We start from the raw sequence: 11,974 nt of genomic DNA on the forward strand, positions 1-11,974 counted from the left end.
TCAGAATGACAGAATCCTACCTTACATAGTAGGTGTTGTGATATTCAGCCGTCCTGTAAATAGTGCTCTGCTGGATGAGAAGCTAACCGCCCCCCGGCTCTTAGTAGTTTCTGAGCTTCATTCAAGTTGCTCTTTCTCCTTCTACATCACTTGATAAAAATATTTTCTGTCTGCCCTTTCTTAAGTTCATCAGCCTTTCTCTGTCTTTCCTAACAAACTCTAGCTTTTTTACTCTTCAGTTTTTGTTCCCCGATACTACCTTTTCACAAAATGTTTTGTCAATTGGAAATTTTAGAGAGTCAGTCTAAAACTATTAAGTTGTCTGTTAAGATTATCTTATGTGGACTTTGGAGTTATTTAGATAATTGAGAAAATGTTTTTTTAAAACTTCACTTTTGAAAAATTATCTGCATTACCTTTCAACTGCATGTTGATCTCTTTTCTCCTATCTAACTCTTATGTGCCAGCATCATGTTTCATTCATCTTTGATAATCGTTACTTAAAATAAGATTGAGCCTCAGCAACTGTTTTACATTCACCCACATTTCTACCTTATCCTGTAGGTATGACTTCTATCTCAAAGTTAGTAAGTTAGAGTAGGAATTATTTGCTTGTGACATAAGGAGATAGTTAAAAATAAGTCTTACTAATAAATATCCTTTCTTTTTTTACATTTGTTACAATTCATACATATTCAATACATTTGTTAAACTTTATTTGACCCTTTTGGTGTTACTTGTATTTGTAGTATTTTAGTTCACATGTCATTTTTCTTCTTTTATAGTTCCAAAAGGTTGAACTGTATATGAACTGTTAAAAATAGTTTATTTCATGCATATAACATTTACTTTAATCTAGAAATGCTAAGCTGGTATAAAAATAAATTTGCTCAGAGAGTAAATATACTATATAGCCACTTTTGGTTTAACATGTATTTGATATCTCCAGGTGTGTTCATCACAGGCAGCGGTCCCTAGCATTGGGAATACAGTTTATGCTGCTTCGATTATTAGGTATGCTGTTTTTCTTAATTCATTGGCGACTGTTGGTTATTTTTTTCATTAGTGCTATTGGTGTACTCACAGTATGTACATAGAAAATAATTAATTTAAATGTCATGGAAAACTATATAATTGTCATTGAAAAAAGCTGTTTTCTAATATTTAATATGTAGTATTGTTTGTATATCATGTAAGAAAATAATGGCTTTCTTTTCACTTACCTGATTGGTTAACTGTGGTTTCCAATTCTGTTCTATATTCTACTACAAATATAACTTTAGGGGTGCCTGGGTGGCTCAGTGGGTTAAGCCTCTGCCTTCAGCTCAGGTCATGATCCCAGAGTTCCTGGGATTGAATCCCACATTGGGTTCTCTGCTAGCAGGGAGCCTGCTTCCCCCTCTCTCTCTACCTGCCTCTCCACCTACTTGAGATCTATCTCTCTCTGTCAAATAAATAAATAAAATCTTTAAAAACACACACACACAAAAACCCCAAATATAACTTTCAGGAGTATGTCATATTTATTTAAAATACAGCATAGGATCATGAACATATGTTTAATAGAGTATAGTAAAATACATAAATTTTTTTCTATCCATGTAAAGCCTATTACCAACATAAATTATGATGAAATCATACTTATAACTCTGGTAAATCCTTTTCTCCCAGCATTTATCTCCATTTGGGACATAATTATGTTGCATCAACAATGAAAAATAATGAGTTAAAACATTTAAATGAAAATATGACATAGTATTGTGGGTAATTGAGAATTGATGGAAGATTTTATGGAAAATATTGTAGAAAGAATATGTAGAAATATGTAGCAAGATATAGAAGGACAGAAATACTGTGTTATACGTATAATTATATGTGTATATGATTATACACACAATATTATCCACATAATACTGAGATCATTTATAAAAACAAAAACTAAAGCAGGGACAATAGAGATCACATAGACCAACTTTCCCCTTTTCAGAAGAATAAATTAAGGCTCTGAGACATTTAAGAATTTGTCCATAGTTATACAATTTGTGGTGAAAATGAGACTAGAAGAATGGTATCCTTACTCTCACTCCGGTGCTCCTTTGACTCTGCCGTGTTGCAGGTCATGAAAGAACAAGCTGGATGTAGCTGAAATCTTTGTCTAAGAAATGTATTTGATTTGTATCAGTTAGAAACTCCTTAAATATATGAAAGTTTAGTACCTCATGACTTCATGCAAGGGAGGGGGTGTGTTTGAGATAGTATTCCCAGGCATGTTGGGGTGTGTGTGTGTGTGTGTGTGTGTGTGTGTGTGTACACATACACAGTTGTGCTGTATACATGCACATGCACATAGCACATACAAATAATTTTGATTTTTAAAAAGTAGAATAGCTAGGGCCCCTGGGTAGTGCAGTTGGTTAAGCATCTGACTCTTTTTTGTTTTTTAAAGACTTTATTTGTTTATTTGACAGACAGAGATCACAAGTAGGCAGAGAGGCAGACAGAGAGAGGAGGAAGCAGGCTCCGGGCTGAGCAGAGAGCCCGATGAGGGGCTTGATCCCAGGACCCTGGGATCATAACCTGAGCCGAAGGCAGAGGCTTTAACCCACCGAGCCACCCAGGCACCCCTAAGCATCTGACTCTTGATTTTGGCTTGGGTCATGATTTCAGTGTCGTGAGATCAAGCCCTGTGTCGGGCTCTGAGCACAGCGAGGAGTCTGCTAAAGTTTTTCCTCCTCTCTGCTTCCCTGTGCTCACCCTCTCAATCTCTCTAAAATAAATAAGTAAATCTTTAAAAAAAAGTAGAATAACTAATTTCAAAGGCAAATTCATTAAATTAGGAAGGCTGTGGATTAAAATATCTAGCGAAGTGTTAACCCAATAAATACCAGATTTTTTTTATGTAAATAATTTTCTGAATTGATTGGAAGTATATAATAATTACATAATTATTTCAGAATGTTTTATCTGTGTTTCTTTCTATCCCTTTTATTTGTACATGACCTGATTGATTTATATATGGACAGATTAGTTTATATAATTGTTTATATAAAATATATTTATAACCTTTATAATAAAAACCTATTAACTAGAGACTGTAGTATTTACTGATTGTGTATTTCACATGTAATTCTTCTAGGCACAATACCTGGACCAATTATATTTGGTCTCACAATTGACAGCACATGTATTCTGTGGGATATTAATGAATGTGGAGCTAGAGGAGCTTGCTGGATTTATAATAACATCAAGATGGCCCATATGCTAGTAGCCATAAGTAAGTGGTAATTTCTTCATAACTTTAGATTAAATTGATGATGTCAAGAGAAAAAGTTCTTACTGTTACTTACTTAAGTTTTGTAATGCTCAGTCCATGCTGTTGGGCTATCCTGAAATTCTGAAGCAGACATCAGTTATCATAGCAAGTTATGAAGGGGTTTAATGAGTTGTAAGATTCAGTCTAAAATAGAAGAGAATAACATTTTAACTTTTATAAAATCACATACACTTCTTTTAAACAACTTCTCTCAAAAATTTTTTTGAACGTCTAACAAAAAGCTAAAAGACAATTCTGAGAAACTCTCTGGAATGATTGTCATCTAGGTACCTGGGCTTTGGAAAGCACTTAGAGCTGAGGTAAGGAAATATCCTTTGGCTCTAAAGCATGTTGTAAGAAATGTTTTTATAGTTTAAAAGGTCAGCTATGATGTTTAACCCTTTTTGCTTTTGGTAGTCTACCTTGGATAGTCTTGATTAAGCAACACATGACAATGAAGACTGAGAACGCAGACCAGTGTACCTGTTTTATAGGAGTTAATATTTAAAAATTTAAAATCAAACTAAAAATTATATATTTAAATTAAAAATAGAGGTAGAGGTTTCAAGTTGGTCACAGAAAGACCCTGAAGTCATCTCCTCCCATGGATACAATAAATTTACAGCTACATATAGAATAATTTCTAAAGAAAAGGGTCTTAGCACTGCACACAGCACCACACAACAAAGGACAAGAGACGCATTGAGTAGGGTAGGAAAGGCAGAGACATGGCCTTGCCCATGATCTTACCCCAGACATGTTAATTTCGCAATTGGGAGGGATCCCAAAAATAAAGAGCACTTCCTTAACGAGTGAAGGGATTGAGTCACAGAACAGGCATGCTGACCCAGAGGACTGGCACTGGGAAGACAAGATCTCTAAGCATCTGGTTTTGAAAACCAATAGGGATTAAGACCGAGAGAAACACGGAACTATAGGGAACAGAGATCCCACTCTTATAGGGCTCGTGTGCAAACCCATTCATCCTGAGACCCAGCACAAAAGCAACAGAATGAAGAGCACCCAGAATATAAGCACTGAAGACCCACTTAGTAAGTTTAAAATTGCTGCTGGAGAGGCAGAAACCTGCAGGGACTTTATCCAGAGACAAAAGCTCTGGTGGGCACGATTTTTATGGTCTCATCCTAACTTGCTGGTGACAGAATCAGTGAGTGCCATTTTCCATGCTCTTTCTCTAGCCTGCTAGCACCAAAGGGCATGCTCTATCCACCTTGCACTGTAACCAGGCTGGACAAGTACTCTGCACCCCACCCACCCTGTGCAGAGATCTGACCACAACTAGGATGGGCAAGCTTTCTGAGCCCCATCCTTCCCATTCAGCACAAGATGCAAACAGGTGGGCAGGTTCTCTGAGCTCCACCCTCCCAATGTAGCAGACAAGCTACAACTGAATCAGGTGAACATCCCAACCTCTGCCTTAACCACGCAGCCACCATCCTAAAACTGGGCTGGCTCATCATTGAGCCTCATCTATCCCATATAGCAGGTACGTCCCTATTAGAGACAGCAAAGACATGCAGCCTCCATGAGGGATGTCTATAGAGGGTTTGGGTCTGTAGCCAGGGAAGACTCTGTTTTTGGGCTACATGAAACACTCTTATACAAGCTCACTACCTCAAGACTGAAAGAGGTAACCATTATACCTAATGCATAGAGATAAACAGAGAGACAGGCAAAATGAGAAGAAAGATTCTAAACCAAAAAACATAGTAAATCACAGAAAAAAGACCTTAAGGAAATGGAGAGAAGCAGTCTACCTGATAAAGAGTTCAAGGCAATGGCCGTAAAGTTACTCACCAGTTTTGTGGAAAAAAATGGGGGACAGCAAGAACTTCAACAAAAAGGTAGGAAATATAAGAAAGTACCAAAGCTAAGTTATAACTGAACTAAAAAATACTCCAGGGGGTTCAAGAGCAGAATGGATGAATTAGAGGCATCAAGCAGCAAGCTGGAAAATAGTAATGGAAAACACTCAAGCAGCAAAATGAAAAAAGAATTAAAAGACAAAATACCTTGAGAGACCTCTGTGATAGCATCAAGTGAAATAACATTTGAATTCTAGGAGCCTCAGAAGGAGAAGAAGGAGAAAGGGGCTAGAAAAATTAGTTGAAGAAATAATGGCTAAAAACTTTCCTAATCTAGAGAAGGAAACAGACATGCAGGTCCAGAAATCCCAGAGAGTTCCAGATAAGATGAACCTGAAAATAAATACACCAAAACCAATTATAATTAAAATGATAAAGGTAAAGATAAATGGAGAATCTTAAAAGGAGAAAGAGAAAAAAAATATATATATATAAGGGAAACCCAATAAGGCTATTAGCAGATTTTTCAGCAGAAATTGCACAGACCAGAAAGATGTGGAATAATATTCAAAACACTGAAAGGAAAAAACTGCCGACCAAGAATACTTTTCCCAACAAAGTTATCATTTAGAGTTGAAGGAAAGATGAAGAGTTTTCAAAGTAAGCAAAATCTAAGGAAGCTCATCTCCACTAAACTGGCCTTACGAGAAAGGCTAAAGGGACTTCTCTAAGCTAAAAAGCAAAGGCACTAATTAATACAACATGAAAACAAAAATCTCAGCAGTAAAGGTAAATAAATAATAAAGGTAGTAGATAAGCCTCATAAAAAGCAAGTGTTAAGGTAAAAGACAAAATTGTAATTTAAAATATAATAATTAGGGGAATATAAAACAAAAAGATATGAAATGTGTCATCAAAAATCTAAAACATAGAGGGTGTGAATAAAAGTATCAAGTTTTGAAATGCATTCCAAATTAAGTTACCATCAACTTAAGAGAGACTGCTATATACATGTTATATGTGAACTTAATGGTAATCACACACATTAAAAAATTATGGTAAATACAGAAAGAAAAAGAAAAAGGAATCTAAGCATAACACTAAAGAAAATAAACCACAGGGGTAGAGAGAAAGAGAATAAAAAAGGATCAGAGAGGAATTACAAAAACAGCCGAAAACAGTTAAGAAAATGGCAATAAGTACATACCTATCAATAATTTCTGCAAATGTAAATGAATTAAATTCTACAATCAAAAGGTATAGAGTGTCTGGATAAAAAAATAAGACCCTTACATCTGCTACCTGTAAGAGGTCACTTACAGTCTAAAGATGCTCACAGACTGAAAATGAAGGGATAGAAATAGACATTATATGAAAGTTGAAATAGTGATACTTATCTCAGACAAAATAAACTTTAAAACAAAGACTGTAATGAAAGACAGAAAAGGGCATTCCAAAACAGTAAAGGAATCAACACAACAGCATTTGTAAACCCAACATAGCACCTAAATTTATAAAGCAAATATTAGTAGTAGTAAAGGGAGAAATAAACAGTAATACAATATTAGTAGGGGACTTTAATACCTCGCTTAGATCAATGGATAGATCATCCAGATAGAAAATCAATAAGGTAACTATGACCTTAAATAGATTAGATGGACCTAATAGATATATAAAGAAGATTCCATCCCAGAACAGCACAATACACATTCAAGTGCACATGGGGCATTCTCCAGAATAGATCACATGCAAGGTCACAAAACAAGTCTTAATAAATATGAGAAGATTGAAATTAAATCAGGTATCTTTTCTGACAAAAAAGTATGAAACTAAAAATCAGGTATAAGAAGAAAAGTAGAAAATTCAAAAAATATGTATAGATGTAAAAACATCCTACTGAACAACCAGGGGATCAAAGAAGAAATCCAAAAGAGAAATTAAAAAAATACCTTGAGATAAAAATGGAAACACAATGTTCCAAATTTTTTGAATGCTGCAAAAACAGTTGTAATAGGGAAATTCATAGTTATACAGATACAGGTCTACCTTAAGAAACAATAAAAATCTCAAACAATCTAACTTTATATTTAAGGGAACTAGAAAAAGAAGAAAAAACAAAGCCCAAATTTCTTAGAAGGAAGATGATAATAAGATCCAGACAAAAAATAAGTGGAACAGAGACTAAAAAAGCAATAGAAATGATCAGTGAAACTGAGAGCTGATTCCTTGAAAAGATCAACAAATCAACAGGCTTTTGACTAGACTCATCAAGGAAAAAAAGAGGGAGCCCAACAAATAAGATCAGAAATGACAGAAGAGAAATTGCAATGGACGCCACAGAAATACAAAGAATCATAAGAGAATATTATGAACAACTATACACCATCAAATTAGACAATCTAGAAGTGATGGATATATTCCTAGAAACATGTAATCTTCAAGACTGAATCTTAAAGAAATAGAAAATCTGAATAGAAAATAGACCAGTTGCTAGTAATGAGATTAAACCAGAAATAAAAAAAAAAATCTCCCCTCAAAGGTCCAGGTCCAGATGGCTTCATAGATGAATTTTACCAAATATTTAAAGAGTTAGTACTTATCCATCTCAAATTATTCCAAAAAAATAGAAGAGGAAGGAACACTTCCAAACTCATTTTATGAACCCAGCATTACCCTAATATTAAAACCCAACAAAGACATTACAGAAAAGAAAATTACAAGCCAACATTCCTAAAGAACATAGATGCAAAAGTCCTGAACAAAATATCAAACTTAATTCAGTAATATCTTAAAAGGATCACACATACTGACTAAGTGAGGTTCATTCCAGGGATGCAGTGTTTGTTCAACACCCACAAAAAAATCACCGTGACATATGACTTTAACAAAATGAAGGATAAAAAAATATATGATTGTCTCAAAAATAGGAAAAACATTCAACATCCATTTATGATTAAAAACTAACCAAAGTAGGGAATAAAGGGAATGTACCTCAACATAATAAAGGCCAAATTAGGAAAAACTCACAACTAAATAATATTCAACAGTAAAAATCTAAAAGCTTTTCTTCTAAGATCAGTAACGTGACACTGATATTCACTCACCACTTTTATTTTACATAGTATTGGAAGCTCCCCCCACCAAAAAAAACCTGTTGGAACTAATAAACAAATTCAAAGGTTTCAGGATACAAAATTAATATACAGAAATCTTTTGCATTTCTCTGTACTAACAGCAAACTATGAGAAAGGAAAATTAAGACAATCCTTTTAGAATTGCACCAGAGAGCCCAGAAGTAAACCCACATTTATATGCTCAATTATTCTACAATTAAGGGGGCAAGAACATTCAATGGAGAAAAGACAGTCTCTTCAATAAATCACGCTGGGAAAACTGGACAGCTACATCCAAAAGAATGAAATTGGACCACTTTCTTAACACCATGCACAGCCATGAACTCAAAATGTGTTAAAGACTCAAATGCAAGGCCAGAAACCATAAAACTCCTAGAAGAAAAAAAATAGTAAGCTCTTTGACAGCAGCCTTAATAATATTTTTTTGAATCTATCTCTTCAAGCCAGGGAAACAACAAAAAGCTGAAAAGCTTTTTTGTACAGTGAAGGAAACCATTAACAAATGAAAAGGCAAACTACTGGATGGAAGAAGATACTTAGACATGAGATGGCCAATAAGGGGTCAATATCCAAACTATAAAAAGAACTTATACAACTCAATATCAACAACAACAAAAGCGAACAGCCTGAATTAAAAGCTAGGCAGAGGATCACATAGACATTTGTCCAAAGAAGACATCCAGATGGCCAACAGACACATGAAAAGATGCTTACCATCACCCATCATCAGGGAGATGCAGATCAAAACCACAATGAGATACCACCTCACACCTGTCAGAATGGCTATTATCAAAAAGAAGAAATAACAAGTATTGGTGAGGATGTGGAGAAAAGGGAACTCTCATGCACTGTTGGTCGGAATACAAACTGGTGCAGCCACTATGGAAAACAGTATGGGGTTTCCTCAAAAAATTAAAAACAGAACTACCATATGATCTAGTAATTCTACCTCTGGGTATTTCTGGGTATTTATCTGAAGAAAACAAAAACAGCGATCCAAAAAGATGTATGTACCCCTATGTTTATTGCAGCATTATTTATAATAAGTTATGAAAGTAACCTAACTGTCAATTGGTAGGTGAATAGATAAAGAAAATATGGTTTATATATACAGTGGAATATTACCCAGCAATAAAAAGAATGAAATTTTACTTATGTGACAGCATAAATGGACCTAGATGGTATTATGCCAAATGACATAGGTCAGATAGAGAAGAACAAATAATATGTCTTCACTTATAAATGGAACCAAAGAAAGCAAAAAAAAAAAAGAAACAAAATAAAATAATTCATTTGTTAATACTTAAAGGCCCAAATGCATGATTAATTTTTGTTTTTATATTTAGGTGTTACTTGTAAAACTATCACCATTTTCTTCAACGGGTTTGCAGTCTTCTTGTATAAGCCGCCACCATTAGACACAGATGCATCATTTGAAAATCAGAATCCAGTTGTGAGTACGGTTTCAGTAGAATGTGACCTCAGCAATATAGGACATGAGGGGTGAAGTAGAAAATGGAGATGAGTTTACAGCTGGAAAATTGGCCATCATTTGTAAGAGTGCACATTGCCGTTGCAGCATTATCTACCCAATATGGACAATCACATTTTAAAAGTTGGTATTTATAATTAAATGTGTTTTCTGTACATTTATGAACTTGTTTATTTTTGTTTTAATGTAAGAAACAGACCTGTGCCTTCAGAGCCCACCAAATGCCTCAGAATACACACACACACACACTTCCCATTGTCCAGGTGTGAAATAACAAGCTAATAAACTAAATTAGAAAAAAAAAAAGCCAATTATTAACTAAAAGTTTACATTTTAGAAACAAAATGACATTTCTTTTCTTCTTGAAATTTGTTTATTTTAATTATCATTGTAAGTAGTTTGGGCTTATTTAGAAAATTTGTGGTATAAAAATGTAAACTAATCAAATATATGTGATGATTTTTAAGAACTGTTACTGAAAACTCAGGAATTTAAAACCAGCTATTTTGTTTTTAAGTTTTATACACTGGTCTGTCCTTCACCCAGAAAGTTACTGAACTACTAAAATATAGGTTGATTGTCTTCTTTGTGTCCCAGTATATAATGAGTTCAGAAATCGCATTATATATACATATTGTCACTTTAACTCAAGAATTCCAGGAAGTAATTTGCTAATCTTGCCTATTTTTAGCATTTTCCTTTAATGATTCCAAGACAGTATTATTCAATTATTATTCAATTATATTTTTCCAGGAGAAAGTACCAGATTCAATAAAGAAAAGTGCCAATTATATATGAAAAAATTTCTTAATGAACTGTTGATCAGTGTTTATATAACTCAGTAATTTAATTTTTCTCATTTAAAAAAACTTGTTACCTAGGATATTATTTATAGCACCTTAAATAGTGCTTTGTTCATAGTAGGCATGTATTAGGGTTGTTTGACTTTTTAACTGATCCATTTATTCAAAAGATAAACTATTTCGCATATCTGGTAACATTATAACATTCCATGTCTTAAGCTCGGATTTAAGCCAACTCTGTCACTCAGAATGTAGAGGAAGTAGATCAGTGAACAGCAACAAATAATTCTACCTGGTCAAGAATTTTACCGATCAAGAAAAGCATTGAAGTTCATACTTAAATTAGAAAGAAGAAAAAAAAAAGTCACCCTATCTATACAAATAGTTTGAACAAGTTGCTTATAATGGACATTCGCAATGGTTTTTAGTTCTCAAGGGTTTTGCTTTATTCAGTGTACTCAATTTTGTAAGATGATACATTTTTACAAATTGTTAATGAAAATGGGTAAAGTGAAAGTAATTTTGATCCTTGAAAGAAGTCCGACTCTTATACATATTTACAAAGAATAAATACCTCCTTTCATGACAGGGCAGTGTAGACACTACATATTATTTATACTTTTGGATCAACTAGGTTATATGTGTTGGTATGCTACCTTAAGAACAAAATTTTTCATAGTATATTTTTTCACAATTTATATGATTAATTTTATATTAAGTTTGAATCTATGAATCGACCTGTGGTGATTTTTGTACATAATTAGATATATATCTTAAAACTTATTTTTAATATTTAGATTTCCTGAATTATAGGACATAAAAATCTAAAACTCTTATACATGAAAGAACTATATATGATTGACTTAGCTATGTAAATTGGAGAAAATATAAGTAAAATTTTAGCTGTTTTCTTTTAGTGTTGTCTTTAATTTAAACAATTATGTAAAATGCATATATGTATCTTTTTAAAAATGAGCATATTTGTACCAGATTGTTAAGTGTTTAACCTTATTAAATGGCACAGATTTTGAAATGGGGTTTGTATCTATTTATGAATACACACACATTTAATGGTTGGGAAGGGAAAATCACTATACTTTTGAACTTGGTAAAAGTATTTTAATTCAGTGATTTCTGGTATCTCAGCAGATGTATTTAATTCAATATAAACCACATTCATTATGAAACATATACTAAAATTGTTCCATACAGTAGTTTTCATGTATGACAGAGGGGTATGTAGGATTTATGTGAGTAGGATACAGTTGCAGATGGTCTGATATTGCAAAAGTAATGTGTTTTGGAAAGGTTATATTTAAATTGTCTTGGGTTAGCAAAACACTTTACAATATTTTTAAAGAAATAAGGTTGGACTTTAATTTTAGAGGTAATTTCTTTTTCCCCAC

General features: G+C 33.6%; 1 protein-coding gene across 1 annotated transcript in view; it reads left to right on the plus strand.

Annotated features, from left to right (window-relative positions):
- The window catches only part of SLCO4C1 (solute carrier organic anion transporter family member 4C1), a 64,359-nt gene extending 52,761 nt beyond the window's left edge, over positions 1-11,598 (plus strand). The window contains exons 11-13 of the mRNA XM_080804388.1: positions 950-1,014; positions 3,137-3,274; positions 9,620-11,598. Coding sequence (XP_080660514.1) covers positions 950-1,014; positions 3,137-3,274; positions 9,620-9,780 — 364 coding nt within the window. The 3' untranslated portion in view covers positions 9,781-11,598. The remainder of the gene's footprint in view (positions 1-949; positions 1,015-3,136; positions 3,275-9,619) is intronic.
- The last annotated feature ends 376 nt before the right edge of the window (positions 11,599-11,974 follow it).

The sequence above is a fragment of the Martes martes genome (genome assembly GCF_963455335.1).
Source record: "Martes martes genome assembly, chromosome: 5".
Classification (NCBI taxonomy): domain Eukaryota; kingdom Metazoa; phylum Chordata; class Mammalia; order Carnivora; family Mustelidae; genus Martes; species Martes martes.